This window comes from Crassostrea angulata, chromosome 10 (assembly GCF_025612915.1).
Source record: "Crassostrea angulata isolate pt1a10 chromosome 10, ASM2561291v2, whole genome shotgun sequence".
NCBI classification, from domain to species: domain Eukaryota; kingdom Metazoa; phylum Mollusca; class Bivalvia; order Ostreida; family Ostreidae; genus Magallana; species Magallana angulata.
This window is the reverse complement of record NC_069120.1, coordinates 32,128,723-32,148,601: the sequence shown is the minus strand read 5'-3', so window position 1 is coordinate 32,148,601 and position 19,879 is coordinate 32,128,723. Positions and strand designations below refer to the sequence as shown.

At 32.7% G+C, this 19,879-nt stretch overlaps 1 protein-coding gene across 6 annotated transcripts in view; it reads right to left on the bottom strand.

Moving 5' to 3' along the window:
* Positions 1–19,879, bottom strand: part of LOC128168234 (multidrug resistance-associated protein 1-like) — a 404,229-nt gene that overhangs the window by 104,419 nt on the left and 279,931 nt on the right. For all 6 annotated transcript variants that reach the window (XM_052834423.1, XM_052834426.1, XM_052834422.1 and 3 more), the window contains 4 exons: positions 12,106–12,295; positions 8,360–8,435; positions 5,562–5,787; positions 2,892–3,132 (listed from right to left, as the gene is read on the bottom strand). In XM_052834423.1, coding sequence (XP_052690383.1) covers positions 2,892–3,132; positions 5,562–5,787; positions 8,360–8,435; positions 12,106–12,295 — 733 coding nt within the window. The remainder of the gene's footprint in view (positions 1–2,891; positions 3,133–5,561; positions 5,788–8,359; positions 8,436–12,105; positions 12,296–19,879) is intronic.

The following is a 19,879-nucleotide window of genomic DNA, read 5'->3' as shown; positions in this document are numbered from 1 at the left end:
TCTAAAATTGTGTTGATCTTTCACCTGCACCAAGCTGGTCTTACATGCATTAAAATTTCTTCATTCAGTTGTTTACACGTAGCAGGGAGAGTCTCCAAACCACTAGTTTATAAATAGTCTTTTACTTAAAACGAAGCTTTAAAACTGCCGATTATTTGATACTGGTTTTTAATATGAATGAATTCTGTACATCTAGAATTAACTGCAGCATCTATATAAAGGAAACATGCGGTATTATACTGGTTTGATATAATTCACTTTTAACGTTAAGATACATTCCCTGAGAACTATCGACAGGAATGCAGATCGTGACGTCAAAGTTAATTATGACATCATATCGTATGAAGTACAGACAAGCGGGAAGCCTTAACATGCCCGCGAAGCTCAATTGAACCTTTGGTTCAGGTGAGCTAAAAATGAATGTTTAACATCATTTTGCACTGGAGTTTAGGTTAATTATTTGTAACTGGGCAGATCCCCATTTTCTATATCTACCGTATAATGGGTATTTCTGCAGCTCAAAATTTTGCGATTTAGACCCTAAATGGCATCAAAATTTATTTCTGCAATAACATAAGACCGCAAAAATAAATTAACAAAGTATGTATTCTATGTAGTTTTCAATTTTGACTCTGACTTTCATGCATTTTTTAGGACTCAGATTTGGGACATTACCTCCGACACCATGTGTAATGAGGGTGTTAATTTCCATTTACGTAATCAGCCACATGTTGACTTTAGCTTAAGTTATTGTCGCGTGGTCTATGTTCATCTAACAATTTCCAGTAAAGCATGCATTTGTTTCATGCCGAATGTCACAGAATATCTACATAATTTACAAGTGTTTATTCTAAAATAAAATCAGATTCGTTTTTAACTTCTTGTGACTCACAATCAATTAACGCGTTTTCATTTTACCTTTGATAATGACCGATCGTCATTGAAGATACTTGACAACTAATTTGGCTATTATCATTTAAGACTGTTAGTTTTTAATGTGATTAGCAAATAAATTTGATACAAGCGCGTGGAATACAATATCTGCACACACAGATCGATACATGTAACCTAAAAAATAAATCATGTCTGATAATTTTGTACTTTTTGATTCCGTATTTTGGAGATTATATGTGAAGATAAGTCCCTGGCATTATACATCGACATAGTTTGAATTTTACAAACTATTCCACCCAAATGATAATAAACCGAAATGATTTTACAAATGAAACAGGGAATATGTATTAGTTACCAAAAGATTTAAGTTTTAATGCATTATTCACAGTGTCATTTAAACAGCTGAACTGCTAGCTTTCTACAACTATTTTTCATTTTGTACATAAATATTACCCAGTACCAAGCATCTTTTAAAATTCCACTTATTTTTCCTGTTTTTCTCCACTATATTCTATTGTTACATTGTACCATCAATGTTTGTCAAATTGACTGTTAAAGGAGAGGGCTCAAATAGGCAGATTGCCTGCTGCCCAATCCTATTATGTAATATTTTTTACATAATAAAATATTGTTTAAATAAATAAACACAGGGAATAACGGAATACAGACTACTTAGTAAGATACTGCTGCATGATACTGACAACAGTCGAGACTACAACTGGTAGATACAGCAATCATTGCATCTACTGAAAGATTTCAGAATAAATTGTGATTTTAATTTTTGGGTAATTTTTCAAACATACCCCCAAATTCCGCAAAAAAAAAATAAGCAAGAGACCCATGGGCCACATCGCTCACCTGAGCAACAATAGACATGATAAAATCAGCTAAATGGAGTCATAATACAAAACATCTGGAAAATGTAGTACGTGTATAATACATGTAGATATTGTAAAAATACAAATCCATCCCCCCCAACCCCCTGATATTCTTGTGTTTAAAATCGGGTCCCTTTTCTAACAGGATAATTTCCTAGTCATATCACATGTTGAGCATTGCAGTTTTCAAAATAAACCTAAACAATTGTTTATATACGGGATACACACCTCAAACTCTGAACCCCTTGTGAGGCCCAAGAATCATCCAGGGGCTAAAGTTTAAACAATTTTAATGAATCAGCAATACGGTAAGATTCCATTTTTTGTGAATAATTAAAATGTTTCTCTTTGTACAACTGGATTACAAATGTGGCCCTACCCTACTGCTCAAAATTTTGATTTTAATGAATTTGAATCTCCACTACCTGAAGTTACTTTCATTAAAGTTACAGCTTTTATAGTAAGCAAACAGTTTTTAGGGAGGATTTTAAGATTATTCTCTATATATTCCTATGTAAATATTTGCCCCCCCCCCCCCCACATTGTGACCCAATCATACCCCCAAGGATCATGGTTTGATAACACTTGAATCTGCACTACCTGACGATGCTTCCACACAAGTTTCAGCTATCCTGGTTGAATGGATTCTGTGAAGAAGATTTTAAGTTTTTTTCTATATCTTCCTATTTAAAAATTTGACCACCCATTGTGGCCTTATCCTACCCCTTCGGAGTAATGATTTTCACAACTTTACCTCCTCTTGGGAAAGGGTGTGGCCTTAATTTTCACAACTTTGAATCCCCTTTGCCTAAGAGTGCTTTATGCCAATTTTGGTTGAAATTGGCATCATGATTCTTGAGACAGACAGACAAACGAGAGACAAAATGTGACAGAATAGCTCACTCGAGCTTTCAGCTCAGGTGAGCTATCAACCGCTGAAAACACCTATAATACGGTATTTAGTTTTTGAATACTTTTGTTAACTTTTTGCAACATAAAAATACAAAATATCCAAGGCAGAAAGGTCGTATATCAGACACAAATTGAGATTGTCTTTATACCAGTCCTGCAGAACACGTCACAAAACTTTTAGTTTACATGCAATTTGAATACAATTACCTTGCAAAAGTCCTAATGCACCATAAACCAACAATCGCATATTTCTTTGGGGTATGTCTACTTCTTTGAAAATTGTGCCATTGGTTCCATTTCTATATATTGGTAGATCACTACTCCACTCACTGAGCCAAATATGGGAATAAATGCTGATACCATTGAAGAACACAAAAAGAATTACAGTCATCATGCTCAAAACAACTCCTACTGACTTCAAGTATGTCCAAAACACTGCAAACTTCACCTACAAAATAGACAAAAGGTGATACCGTATAACGGGTATTTTTTATGTGCTGCTAATTTTTACTAATTTTTACGAGTTATATAAATCCGTAAAAATTAAACGCGTAAATTTTAACAGAAGTAAAAAAACACCGCACATAAATTTCTACATCGTACGTATGAGAGTAATGTTCATGACCTTCAGCTCAGTCCCTGACGGTTGTACATGTACATGTAGGTATATTTGGGCGTTTTTGGTCAGGTGGTGATAACAGTTCAGATCTTTCAGTCAGTCTGAGTATTTTTTAAAACTACGTATAAATCCATGTTAGTAGCTAGATGTCTTTTTTTGGTTGGGAGAGAAAGAGAGAGAGAAAACATTTTCGAAATGGAGTTGTCTTTCTTTTTTTTCCGGTAAATCGAACTGAGACGAGCACATGGTGTACATCAATGATGACACCCAGATAAATAGGAATAAGTAAAGTGTATATCACATATGAAATAAAGGTAACTGTATAAAGTAAGGATGTCAACGAGTACCCGGTTAACCGGGTACTCGATCGAACGTCAGAATATTGAATAATATAATCGGTACTCGGTTACTCGGATGTATATTTTTTAATATTTCTAAGTTTATTTAATAATGCATTAAAACATCGGTTTTAAAATTTAAAACGTCCATTGCACTTGTACATACAGTTATTAGGATTTCCTAAGCCTCTAAATATGCTAAATGACCGTTATCGCCTGTGGCAGTGTTTATATAGTAATTATCGTGACCAAGCACCTGTTACCTAGCTTTTCTCACCTTTGGCTGTCTTCGACCCTTATTTTTTGGCTTACTTTAATGATTTGTTTTCACTGAACATCGTCATTTATATTCTCTATTATATAAATTAGATAGCACACAGTAGAGAAATTGAACAGACCTAAACTTCAAAGGTCTGGAAATATTTTAAAAGAACTGAAGATTCAAAAAACGTAAAATATCAGCTGTGCGAGTAAACTAGCTTATTCTATACGGGGGGAACGACAAACATGTTAAATCACATTTGTCTTTTAACATAAGGAGGAATTTCTACAAAAGTGACCAAGTTTTTACAGTTATCAATGTACTTGTTCATATTTATTTACACTCTTACCGAGTACCCGGGTACTTGATCGTTAAAACGTCCGAGTAACCGAGTACTAAAAATTGACCAATTTGACATCCCTAGCTATAAATATAAGGAATCGTTAACAGAAAAACGATTTTCTGATTTGTATATGTATGTGTCAACTGTAACAAAGTCACGGTGAAATTTCCCCATTTTACCACAGATTATTTTAATTTTTATGGACATGTCCAATTCGTAAAAAAATAACGCGTAAAAATTCAAATCACCCTATTTGATGACAAATTCGTAAAAAATTACAGCAGTAAAAATTACCCATTTACGGTAGTTGAAATACATAAAAATCCCTTTCACATACTTAATTAACATAATTATGAGCCTCCAGAAATTTAAGGGTCGTACAAACTGGAATAATCTTATATCATTTATTTGTACCACGTGGACTTTGATTGACAGGAATTGACACATGCTGAAAACTACAAGATCTTTGTCCGACTAAAGTCCTCATGGTACATGAGGTTAAAGGGACTCTCTAAACGGAACATTTCCTAATTTACTCGATAATTTATAAATGGTCTACCAATTTCGGTTCATTTTAAAATGAACAGACATAAATATGTCAAATAACCCCTCAAGGGGCCTCATTTACAAAAATGAATTTAGGTTGTAGCAACTCCTATGATAAACACAAAAATACACGCTTACAAAACAAGGGCACCACAAAGCGGACCATCCCCTCACGACATGACTTGTTGTAGGGGAAAATGCATTTTTTTGGAAAATACATGTAAATTTTTCAGATAAAAATTTATCAGATCAAAATAAATATGACACAAGTACATGTATTTCGAAAAACCACATTAAATTCATACTATCTATTTTATCCTAATCCCCAAGCTTTGTGGTGTATAAATAGGGGGAAGGAGGGGGGATTCATTTACATGTACGTGGTTGCAGTTTTCCTATTCCTGGCAGAAATTCAACACATGTACACATATGCTTTAAAGTTAAATAATTTTGATTCATTAAGTGACATTCATTTTTATAGAAGCATACATAAACAGTCCGTATATATTATGAAACGTAGCTGAAGATCTAGCTACAGTACCGATCAGACCTAACCTAACAGAAAGTAAACCCCAACTAAACCTTTAATGAGTCAAATGATGTTTAGTACAATGAATAGGAAGTTTTAGAGCAGAAGTTACAATACAAAAGTTGGTTTACTTTTAACCTTTAAACATACAAAAATTGATAGGAGTTAATTATATGTGTGCATGTCTAAAACTTAGAATGAGAGACATAAAGTTCAAGTTGACATATCAACTGCCCTTACCATGCCATGCTCAACCTTTTCATCCAATATAAGCTTCAATCCTTGTTCTGGCTGTGTAATTTTCTCAACAAGTTTGTCTGTCTCATGGCCAACAATATATGATGTTTTCTGAATATCTTCCAATTCCGGTAAGCACTGTGAATCATCTGAGTTGGAATTTTTAAACTCTGGGACCGTTAATACTTCTCCAGTATGCACAGACTTATCTACGCTTTCTGATAACTGTCTGTAAAACAACTCATAGCATTAACATCAGCTATTTAAAAACAAGAGGCCCACATACTTCACTGTCACTTTAGACCTATAGCTCACACAAAGTAAAAGCAAGAAGTCCCAGTATTTTTATTCTCATTCTGGGGTCTTTTGTGAACAATTTTTAAATATTTCCATATATTTCCATTCAATACAGAGAGAAGAGATGAGATTTTAAGCTTATTTATTCCATTTATACCGGGTCCCCCTAACTTATGGGTAATTATTTATAATTTAAGTTATATTCCCCTATTGTAAAAAACATGAATGCATGGAAAAAGTAAAATGCTTAGTCGATTCCAATTTTAAACAAGAGGCCCAGGGGCCACATCACTCACATGAGCAACAATTGCCTTAATTCTGATCAAATTAGCATCACAGTATCAAAACATCTTGACAACTAAGTACAGTAGATCTTGCTAAAGAAAAATTGAAAATCTGCCAATTTTTATCCACCTCTTTTTTTTGGTAAATACCAAGCCCCTTTTGTTGTTGTACCTGTAAGAAGATTTTTCTCTATTCCTATATACCCCCCCCCCCCCCCCCCATTTCGTGGCCCCACTTTTCTCTAGGGAATCGTGGTTTCATCAAACTTAAATCTGCATAACCTGTGCTTTGTAAGTACTGAGTTTTGGACTGAAAACTTTCCCAGAATATTTTTAAAGATTTTCTCTATATATTCCTATGTAAAAATTCATCCCCCATTGTGGCCTCACCCTACCCCTGGACTATTATTTAAACAAACTTGAATCTATACGATCTGGGGATGCTTCCACTTAAATTTGGGCTTTCCTGGCCTAATAGTTTTGAGAAGAAGATTTTTAAAGATTTTTTCTATATGTATAAAAATTTATCCCCCATTGTGGCCCCGTACCCCAAGGGACCATGATTTGACCAAACTTGAATCTACATTATCTGAGGATGGTTACACGCCAATTTGAGCTTTCTTGGCCAAAAAGTTTTTAAAAGAAATTTTTTATAAAGATTTTCTCTATATATTCCTGTATAAAACTTGATCCCCCAAAAACTTGAATCTACACTATCTGAGGATGCTTCCATTTTAATTTGAGCTTTTCTGGCCTATTAGTTTTTGAGAAGAAGATTTTTAAAGATTTTTCTTTATATATTCCTATGTAAAACTTGAACCCCCTCTTGTGGTTCCTCCCTACCCCTGGGGACCATGATTTGACCAAACTTGAATCTACACTACCTGAGGATGCTTCCACTTTAATTTGAGCTTTTCTGGCCTAATAGTTTTTGAGAAGAAGATTTTAAAAAGATTTACTCTATATATTCCTATGTAAAATTTGATCCCCCTTTTGTGGCCCCACCCTACCCACAGGGACCATGATGTGAACAAACTTGAATCTACACTATCTGAGGATGCTTCCATTTTAATTTGAGCTTTCCTGGCCTGATAGTTTTTGAGAAGAAGATTTTTAAAGATTTTCTCTATATATTCCTATGTAAAAATCGATTACCCCATGGTGGGCCCACCGTACCACCAGGGACTATGATTTGAACAAACCTGAATCTACATTACCTGAGGATGCTTCCACTTTAATTTGAGCTTTTCTGGCCAAATAGCTTTTGAGAAGAAGATTTTTAAAGATTTTCTCTATATATTCCTATGTAAAACTTGATCCTCCTCTTGTGGCCCCTCACTACCCCCGGGGACCATGATTTGAACAAACTTGATTGAAATCTGCCCAGTGGTTCTTTAGAAGAAGATGAAAATGGGAAAAGTTTACAACAACGACAACGAAGACGACAATGACAGACAGCGGACAAATTGTGATCAGAAAAGCTCACTTGAGCCTTTGGCTCAGGTGAGCTAAAAATTACATGACTTTTTATTTTCAATTTTCTTTAGAAAACCAGTGAAATATAGTTTCAGGAAAACATTCTTGCAGTGTTATATATGCAATTACAAGCTTTAGATAGCAGCATCAAACAGCACATATTAAAGTGTTGCTACATAACAGAGAAATATATCTAGGTATATTTACATTCAGTGCATATTTCCCTTATGTCTGCATTGGAAATATGTGTCATTCAATTTCCTGTGAAAACACTTGGCTAATTTGTTTTTTTTAGTATATTGATTATTGTAAGATTAAATGAATTGTTCAAACTTACATTACCAGTTTGATATGTACTAATGGAAAATAATGATATCTATTTGTCAATAAAAAAAAAATTCTGACAAAATTTATGGCATTTATGGCAAATTTTAAGTCACGAAAGCAAACTTTACAACATGTTAATATGGCTGTTCAATGTATGTTTCATATCCCTGACTAAAAGCGTATATAATGGCTTTATAGTGATGATACACTGATAATTCATACAAATAAAAATCAGTATAAATTGTCATCAGTGCTATAACGCACCAAGCGGTGCAGACAAATTATCATACTGCACTATCGCCTGGTATTCACTTTGTTTGCACCGCTTGGTGTGTTATAGGACTGACAACATCCAAAAATAAGCTATCAATGCTTAAATGACATTTCTTACATTTCTGAAAAAAATGTATTTCATACCTTTCTAGAAGTGTCCTCTCTTCTTCATTCAATACTGACCCAAAAATAGATACCATGTCTTCACTCAACTTATCATCTTTGAACAAGAAATCAGAAAGCAATTATAAGACTTAAGTGTATTTTTTTAATAAAATTGTCTTGAGAAGAATACTAAAGATGATTTTGAATATTAATCATACACTATATTGAATTCTGATTGTGGTCAACACTTCTCCTTGGTTTCCTGATTCAAACAAATATGTACACATTTTAGGGATTTTTCAAAAAAATTCAACTTTTTTGGCCTATTTGTTTAATGTGTTCTATTAAATGTGATCGATGTGTAAAAGAATTTTTTTTTTACAGATATTTGTCTATATTTTTACAGTGAAGGAATGTAATTATTCACCATCTGTTTGTAAATTGCATCATGTTTTCTCAAAGAGGAATTAATTGTGTACAAATGTCGGAAATATGATTATTTAAACGTATAGAGAAAACAGAAATATGGCAGATTTAGAGGAATATAAGAATTCCTTGATCTACAATACATAAAAAAAAATATTGTAAAAAAAATATTTAAAAAATCACAAGGAAAATGGGAGGAAGAACAGAAATAAAAACAAACTCACAATTATTGTTCAAGAAAACAGACGATAAACTTTCAACAAGAAGCCCATTAGCCACATCGCTCACCTGAGGAAGAATAGGTATGATAAAATCAGCTTAGTGGAGTCATAATACAAACTACATTTGCATCCCGACAATATAGATTAATACTAGTACATGCTGATCCTGTATAAATAAAAACACATGTTTTATCATCCTAGATATTCTTATGTTTACAATCAAGTCCCTTTTCTAATAGGATGATTTTATAGTGATATCTACTGTTGGGCATTGCATTTCCCAAAAAGACCCTAAATAATTGTTTATTATTATATGGGATACAAACCAACATCAAACTCTGAACCCTTTGAGAGGCCAAAGAATCGTCCAGGGTCTAAACAATTTATAAGGATTAGAAATATGTAAAAATGTTTGCATATAAGTAAAACCAGATATCATAACATTTCACTTTTTAAGAATAATTTTCCTTTATTAAATGGATTCCCAATGTAGCCCCACCCGACTGCTGAAGATTTTGATACAAAAGAATTTTAATCTATATTATCTGAGGTTGCTTTCAGTAAAAGTAACAGCTTTTCTAGGCAAATGGTTTTTAGAAAAAATTATATCTTTTTAAAGCTTTAAAAAAAAATATTCCTATGTAAATATTTGACCCCCATTGTAGCCCCCCCCCCTTCCCCCAGCGATCATGATTTAAAACAAGAGGCCACATCGCTCACCTGAACAACAATTCCTAGTAAATTTCATTTCATAGCATATGCTATTTCTATTCTAAACTTTAAACCCCTTTCTGTGGCCCCAGTGTTGATCCAGACATTTTTTCCTATGCATTTCTATGTTAAACTTTGAGCCCCACCTGGGGCCCCAGTTTTGGTCTGAGGGTCACGAGTTTTATAATTTAGAGTCTTCACTATATATACAAGCTTTTATGTAAATATTGGCATTTTGGTGCAGTGGTTTTTGAGTAGAAGATTTTTTAACATTTTTCCTATGTATTGATATGTTTAACTTTGAACCCCATCTGGGGCCTCAGTTTTGGTCCGGGGGTCATGATTTTTACAATTTAGAATCTTCATTATATATACAAGCTTTTGAGTAAATATTGGGATTTCTGATACATATTTTATGTAAGAAGATTTCTAAAGACACACACCCTATACTCACTGTTTCGCAATTATCTACCTGTTAAAAGGGTTTAGTCCTTTTTTAAACAATTTGAATTTGGAATCCCCTTCTCATTAGGATGCTTTACGCCAAGTTTGTTTAAATTGGCCCAGTGGTTTTTGAGAAGAAGTCAAAAATGTGTAAAGTTTATAGACAAACAGACAGACAGATGGACAACAGGTGATCAGAAAAGCACACTTGAACCTTTGGTTCATGTGAGCTAAAAACTTGACTCTTCCCCATCTGAGGATGCTTTTACACAAATTTCAGCTTTCCTCGCTGATTAGATTCTAAGAAGAAGATTTTCAAAGACTCATTCTATATATAACTATGTAAAAGTTCGACACTCCCCCCCCCCCCCCCCCAAATTTTGGCCTCACCCTACCCCCAGGGTCATCATTTTCACACTTTAAATCTACACTACCCAAGGATGCTTCCACACAAGTTTCAGCTCTCCTGGCTGATTAGTTTCTTAGAAGAATTTTTTTTTAAAATTTACATCATACCAAATGATAACCCATCAAGTGTGGAAATTAACACTTGGACACAATTTGAGATCAAAAATTTTATGTCTATTTTTTATGTATACAATGGTTTACTGGTGCATTTTAAATAATTGACCAAAATATTGAATGTTAAAGTCAAGTTACAAGCGAGATACAGAGGTAAGAATTGATTGTTATGTAAACAAAGCTCGAGTCTTATAGTTGTTTACAAAAAATGTAATGTAGAGAATTACCATTTCTTAGACAAAATTACATGTAAAAAACATTTTAAACTTGTTCAATATCTTCATAAATACTATTATCAACAAAAGAAAGATACGTTTGATTGAAACTTACACAAATGCAACACATGTAAAAATGACAATATTCGAGCTTTGTTTACAAAACAAAGAATTATGAACTCTGTATCTTGCTTATAACTTGATATTTGACTTTCAAATGTTGACATAGCATTATTTATCAGTATAAACATTGAAAATGGAAAAATAAAATTTGAAAATTTTAAGTCAAATTGTGTCAAAGTCCCTTTAACAAATATAATGTTGAATAATTTTTTTCTGTATGTATCGTGTCTGAATTGTTTTTTTTTTATTGTTTTCTTAACCTATTCTTTATAGTTGAAGTAAATAAAAAACAAACAAAATGCATAGCTGGATATTTAGGAAAGGGATGACAAATTTAAACTGAATTGGACGATTACATGAACACATCCTTAATTCTTTTTTGTTGCAGCTGAGTGGAAAATGATTGCATTGATTTTTTTAAAACCATTAAGTGGGTATTTAGTCTTAATCTTAATCTTAGTCTTAATCTTACCTTAGTCTTAATTTTGTTCTTTGGTTCAAATTTTACTAAAATTGTTATCCCTGTCCCAAATGTGATGGTTGGATAAAAAACTGTTTTGAAAACAAGAGGCCAGTAGGCCTTAACTGTCACCTGAGTACCATAGCCCATACCCAAAGTTGTAGAGGAGTCTCATAAATGCATTTAATTGAGTTTCATCCCTGCCTGAATTCTTTTGGAAAGGACTCTTAATCCAATAGTTTAGCACAAGACCTATCACTTGTATCAGAGTGTATGACCTACTACTGAAAAGGCACACAGCATCCATACAAGGTATTTTTCTCCCAGGTATGTCAATTTTCGAAATAGGTTTTATGTTAAAATGTTTTGAAATTCATAGATAAACTAAAACAAGGTGGCTAGTATACTACTTATTACTTTACAATTAACAAGTCTTTTTATTTATTTTTATTTATCAAAATTTAAAAACTGTTTTTGTTTACAGACAGACGGACAGACAGATAGACGTATGACAGACAAAATGTGATCAGAAAAGGTCACTTCAGCTTTCAGCTCAGGTGAGCTAAAAATAAATATATTTCACACCATTTTCTACAATGAAATGACTAGTATTAACTATATCAATTTAATTCACTAAAGTTTTCTTTGGCGAAGACAACAAACCTTTCAAAGTTCCTATTTTATCATTTTGAAGTTTTTCTGATAGATAGGTTTTCATGTATTCCGCAAAAGACCCAGCATGACCTATTAGTTCTTCAAAAGACCCAACTTCGACAATCTCTCCTTCTTTTAAAACAATTATAACATCTACTTGAGGAAGACAAGTTAATCCATGTGTCACAAGAATGCGTGTCTACAAAAAACAACATTTGATATAAATGTACACATTTTTACAGATGACTCTCAATAACTCAAACTTAAGGGGACCTTGATTAAACTTTGAGAGATCAAGAGTTTGATAGACCAAAAGTTTAAAACAATCCAGAAATTACTCTTCCAATCATATTTGTTAAATTAAATTATTGCAGCCAGGAGTTTACATTTATAACATATGGTAGAGTAGTTCAACACGGTTCATTCGTATTTTCAGCTACTTAACTACATTTCAACAATACAGAACTTAGTTTTGAGTAGATAAAAGTGTTTTTACTACATGTATTACTGTTGTTTTCCATGTTTAATTCATCTCATAGAATATTAAAGAAAAGAGTGATTTAGTATACCGGTAAATTCACAAGATGTTGAAATTGTTTATCTACAAAATAATTGTCACCACATTGAAAGAAGCAAGGGGTGGTGTTACTATTGTATTCAACCAATTAACACTAACATGCTAGCCCCCTGCTTTCACTGCTGCTGTCCAGGCAATGTCCACGTGTAACTACTTAAAACCTTTGTGGTGATGTGTGTATACAGCTGCAATTTTGAGTTCCTGTACCCGCAACATTATTCTTTACAATGCTATGCTATTGTATCATATATCAATCCTATCGTATCATGCGTGTATACTGTTCTATCGTGCAATAATCCTATCAGGTCTATCGTTCAATTTTAAGTTTTTCCGTTTATCCTGTTTCTTGTTAAGCGTTTTTTGCCTTTTCATAGGCAAGTAAATTTTTTTCAAAGAATGATATAAGATGTTCAGTGTGCCCTATACGAAAATCTATCGAACAAGAAGGGTAAAATCCTATCCAGCATTCTATCGTAATACTAATTTCCTAATCATTTAGCTCAAAATTAACAAATATTACATGTAAATCATATCTGTAAACAGTGCAAATGAAATATTTAAACTTTAAAGTTCTTAGGAACAAGGTGACATATTTACATGTATATCAAATACTGTGGTTTCATCAATATTCGTTGAATACCAATTTTCGTGGATTTCGTTGTTGAGTTGATCCACGAAATTAAATGTTCATTGAAGTGCAATTTCTATTAACATTTTGTATTGATAGGCTCATTGACCACGAATTTACGTATCCTTGAAACTGTGATTTTCACTTTACCCACGAAAATTGATACCCTTGAATATTAATGAAACCACAGTATATCAATTGTTTGCAGAGTGTATACCTGCATGATAGACATTAACTTAATTGTATGCAATACAATTCCTTTTTAATGCATCATTTTTTACAGAAACAAAAGTATTAATGATATAAATTTTTATTTATTTATTTATTTATTCATATTTACTTAAAATAAAATTTGTATTTTAATTGTACCCTGTAATTTCTGTGTGATTTAATCTCGGGCTGAAATGTTCTCGGTAATTGCCAAGGGCGTGAAGTAATTAAAACAATGTTAACAAGTCACACTGGGAATGTGTATGTAATATGATTTGTTTTTAATGCATCATTTTTTTGCGCTGAAAGAAATGTATTTATAATTGATTTTATATATTTCAGAACAAGAGTTGCTGCATTTTAATTGAACCTGTCATTTTCCATGTGATTTGATCTCGGGCTGATATGTGCGCGGTGATCTGCTAATGTGTTTGGTAATGAAAACAATGCTAACAATTGAATACAGCTAATTTAGTGATCATTTAAAGGTCATAATTTTTATTAAAATTTTTTAACTTGTCATTATTATACCTTCTATTAGATGATATCCTGTGCAAGCGGGGGAATTAACACTTTACACATAATATGATACAATGTTAATATATTGAACTATATTTATTGTTCATTATTGTATATATTCTGTGTCCAATTGTTTCTTAATCACTTTCTTAACTATTAAAAAAAAACGAACTGCATGGCTAGACAATTAGAGGAGCTGACAGGGGTGAAATATCTAAACTGAAATTGATGTTATATACATATGCATGTACGTGGCATTAATTCTTTTTTTTGCAGGATTGAAAAGACTATTTTTAACTTTAAGTTATTTCAAACCAGTTAGTAGGCATTTTATGTGTCATGTCTCTAAATTTTGTTCTTTATGTCTAATTTAGGTCAAATTACATTATAATTTTAATCACTGTCCCAAATAAGAATTTCAGATACGAAATCTACACTAGCTGAAAATACTTCCACAAAGGTTTTAGGTTGCAAGGCCAAAAGGTTCTTGGAAAAGATATTTGAAAATTTCTCCAAAAATTCCTAGTTATATCTCTTTGAAAAAGGGCAGGACCCTCATTTTCACAAATTTGAATTCCCTTTACCTTAGGATGCCTTGTGCCAAGTTTGGTTAAAATTAATCTTAGTCTACTGGTTCTGCATGGAGAAGATGTTGAAAAATAGAAAAATTACGAATGGACAGATAGACAGACAGACCGAGAAACGGACAGACAAACGGACGGACGGACACACATTAGGCTATATATTGGGTTTGTCAAGTCTAAGTTCTGTTGGATATTGCTTATTGGATATGAAAAAACCATACAATTGAGAGAGTAGTTTTTGGGTTGCAACTGTTTTAATCTATTTGGGTATATACCCGGTATGTTCGAATTGTCCACATCTATTGGATTTTTTATATTATTCTTGATTCATTCCAAAGAACTATATATGATACTAGTAAGAGTTAAATTTGGCCCCAATGATTCAACATTTTTTTAAGTGTTTTGGGTACAATAAAATGTTATGTTATAATTTAGAAAAGTTGATATAAAATATATTTTACACATATTTGTTTGATTTATTTGCACTCACTCGCAGTATATGACGTCAGAAGTGACGCTATTTCTATAATTCAATCAAAATCAGTCAATATTGACATTTTTCTCATCTTTTTACGAATGAGAAATATAGAGCGCATGCTTGAACCAGGACAATTTTTTTGTCAATTATTAGTCTTGGCTAGATACAGCTCTGATTAAAATATTTTGTTGGTTCAAGCATGCGCTCTATGTTTCCTGAAAGAAAAACTTCTTCAAATCAAGCTTTTTTATGCTAAAATGCAAAAATGGCGGGAAAAGGTTATCTTTACAATGCCGTATTTCTAAATTGTGGGCACTTGAATCAAAATGAACATTAAGTTAAAACATCACATCTGTACAAAGAAAACAAAGAATTACAGTAAAATAATGATATTCCTTTTAGGAGCCATTTTAGGCCCATACCATATATATAGTCCTTTAAGGGGCATGGTCACGATTTCAGGCAAAAATGATTTTTTTGATTTTAATGTTTAAAATGCTTTAGTAATGCATTTTAAGTAGGCAACCAAAATTTTAGTGTCATTTGTTGAGTTAAAATAGAGTTACAGAGCTTACAATTATTTGCTATGTAAACAATGCTTTTGTTTACATTTTGAATCTTGAGGTGAAACTTGCAATTTTAGACCCAAAATGAATGTGTTAAAGGTTAGGAACTGTTTACTCATGCTTAAAATGAATAAAAAGGTAGACAAATCAGCTTCAACAATTTTTATTTACTGGTATATTGAACATACTGTAGACGTATTTTTTTCCATGGGGTCATAATTCCACGGAATCACAATATCAGTTTAATCCGAGGGTTCTTTGAATGAAAAAAAAATCATTTAAATACTAGTAACTATTATTAAATTTAGTTCTGGGTGATTTTCATTACCGAGATTTTGTCCAACTTTGGACTTAAATTGTAAGAACTGTTCACAGTGAACAGTAATTATCGGTTGTGCACTGGTCGGTAGTCATTAGTTAGCCGTCAAGATGTTACGACGCTGGCTAAAATCGTCTTGTGAAACACCACATGATGAATATTTACCCAACCCATGTCTAACACCTGAAAAATCTGTGGAAATTTCAGCAGCAAATGGGGCTGTCGTACAAGCAGTGTCTAAATCCCTTAAGAGAAAACGAGGCGAATACAATCATTATTCCGCGGAGCAGAGATATAAAATGGCAAAGTACGCTGTGGAAAATGGGGTAATGAAAGCTTCTAAACATTTTAGTAAAGTGTTGGGAAAGCCAGTAAATGAGAGTAGCATCAGAACAATGAAAAAATCTTACATTTTGAAAAAAGTTACGACAGAATCGGATGAATTCCAGGACGGACTCCCGTGCAACAAACGCGGAAGACCAACTTTGTTGGGCACGTTTGAGGAAGATGTTATCGACTACATAAAAAATCTTCGACTTTCGGGAGGTATTGTCAATAGACCAATTGTTATCGCTGCTGCTTGTGGTATTATTATGGCTAAAAATCGTCAACAACTGGTTGAATTTGGCGGATCTATTGATTTAAACAATTCCTGGGCTCAATCATTTCTCCGACGGTTAAATTTTGTCCAACGCAAGGGTACGAAAGCTGCAAGAAAATTACCCGAAAATTTTCCAGCACAAAAAGAATTGTTTTTGTCAAAAATTGAAGAAATCGTTACAGAAAACCGTACTCCCGATGACCTGATCATCAATTTCGATCAGACAAATGTTTACATTGTGCCTGTAGGTGATTACACATTAGAGGAAAAAGGATCAAAACAGGTGCCTATTATTGGACTTGAAGATAAAAGACAGATAACTGTCCTCCTTGGATGTACCATGTCGGGCTACTTACTCCCCCTCAAGTTATCTACGCAGGCGGAACGAATCAGGTTCACCCGAAATTTCCATTCCCCGATGATTGGCATATTACCCATACGTTAAATCACTGGTCCAACTCAGAGAGCATGTGTGATTATGTTGAAAAAATTATAGTACCATATATTGAAAACGTGAGAGAAAAATTGCCATTGTGTCACTCCAATGTACCTACTTTGTGCATATTTGACGATGTAAACAAAAACAGGACACGAGCCTTGTTTACATGACAAAGAATTGAGAGCCCTGTGTCTTGCTTATAAATTAACAACTGACTCTCAAATTTCATTTGACCATGGAAATGCATTCCTAAAGCATTGTAAATAATAATCAAAGTACTGAAGAACTGACGGGAGTTGATTTTGTCGATGTTTATTTATTTTAAAATCAATGATATGTTTTTTTGCATGACAAGTACACGTATACGTAGTTTCTAATTTGAATTACGCATATTTTTATAATATGAATTTTTTAACTTTTTCGACTAGAATGTCGAGAAACCTCCATATGAATCATGTTAAATAATATTTAAAGATAAAATTAATTCAATTAAAGTATGTATCAGTGGTAGAAATATTTCTCGAAAATTGTATGGATCCAAGCAATATTGAACTATAGTCTCGTTCAACCAAACGCTCGGCTGACACCGTAAATCTCCGACAAGGGTTTACAGAGACAGCCAAGCGTCGAGTTGAACGAGACTATATTGAACTCTGGCGTAGAAATACATATGACTACAAAAAATATTTAAATTGTTCGTACCATTTAAAATCTGACTATTTCTAAGGTATTTGTAAATAAGTTTCCTTGAAAAACAATGCTTTAGCATACATCACATCGAATTCATCAATTATTTTCAAGAACTAAGTCTTGTCAGGAGCAATGATTTGTGCTGAGGTCCAAACACTGTTTCACTTTCGGTTTGTCCGAGTGACTGCATAGGAGAGTTGATTAAAAATCAACTCCCAAAAACAGGCGGAATAGGAATAGTAGATATAGAATCAAAAATCAAAGCTATTAAATCATCTTGGATATCTTATATATTAAACGGTGAAAATAACTTACTCTATTTTCTAGAAAATTTCAAACTGAAAGATGATGACATACTTTATATATTACACACAAATAAAATAGATCTGCAAAAGCACTTTCTCCTAAAAAAGCTACCAATATTTTACAGAGAGATATTTGAAGCATTTAGTTATTCAAAAACCACTAAAGAGGCAAATGCTATGTCAACCCCTGAATTTTTACAACAGCATATTTGGGGCAATAAGTTGTTCATGTTTAAAAACAAAACACTTTATTTTCAAAACTGGTTTAATAAAGGTTTTAAATATGTCAAAGATATTGTTGACGAAAATGGGCTAAAACCACTGGAATTCTTTTCGAATGTATTAGCCCAAAAGAACAATTTAATCTGTGAATATCTTATAATGAAAAACGTATTTCATAAATTTAAAAAACAGTTTGACCTAGGTCTGGCTAAACATACGACTGTTATTCACAGACCGCAGTTTCTATTTCATGGTAACATATATGAATCGATAGATGATAAAAAATGTAAATTTTACTATAAGATTTTTAGAGATCACAAATTTGAAAAGCCATACTATATCAAGAAAATACTTAAGGACCTTAATATTGAAGGATCAGAATGGATAAAAAACATTTATATAAACAAAGTCGTTAACATGTTTGACAAACAAATCGCAGATTTTAACTATAAACTATTAAACAACATACTTATAAGTAGAGAATATCTCAGTAAATGGAAAAACGATTCTAGTGCATGCTTGTATTGTAGGCACTCTAATGAAACAATTAAACATTTACTATATGATTGTACAAATGTCAAAAAAATATGGAATATTGTTAGCATTATCTTACATTTTGTGGTTTCATGGAAACATGTAATTGTTGGACTATATAAAGAAATCAATAACAAAGTTATCGTTTATAATAATGTTATATCGTTTGTAGCACTTAGAATTTATAAATACAAGATGTGGTGTCCCATACAAAAAAAAGTTACACTTAGTCATAACTTTTCTGTAACTAAAGTGTAACTTTTATGTACCTAAGATTTAGGCACATAAAAGTTATAACTTTTTTGTACCTAGATTGGACTTAAACTTTTTGCCCTATAACTAAAATGTACCTACATGGAACTTAGAAATTTCTTAGTATAACTAAAATGTACCTACATTGAACTTAGAAACTTTTCAGTATAACTAAAATGTACCTACATTGAACTTAGAAACTTTTCAGTATAACTAAAATGTACCTACATTGAACTTAGAAACTTTTCAGTATAACTAAAATGTACCTACATTGAACTTAGAAACTTTTCAGTATAACTGAAATGTACCTACATTGAACTTAGAAAATGTTCAGTATAACTGAAATGTACCTACATTGAACTTAGAAACTTTTCAGTATAACTAAAATGTACCTACATTGAACTTAGTCAATTTGTGAATGTGTTTGGACTTTGTCATTTTTACACTAAAAATTTAAGTGTATCTTATCCAAGAGGTTCAAGTCTAAAGTAGACTTTTATCACAATAAATATAAAAACTAATATAAAATATCGTTATAACTTTGTTTTTTATAAAAATCACGATGGGGGGGGGGGGGGGGGGGGGTAGATGTAGGTTGATCACACACTGGGTAGTAAAATCACTAAGATTTGTTTGAAAACAATGACATAACCATTATAACGGGAATCCAGTCCATCAATTGCAACACAAACACCTGTCCAAAATTTTATTGTTTTTATAAGGCAGAAACAGGAAATCACTTTCCGCCTGAACGCACACACATCCCAGGTTAACAGTAAAGGGTGTCTAAAGAGGTCATGATTAGTCCGTGCTGTGATGACACTGATGTTTGTTTAAGATAAAAAGTTGATGTGTGTTT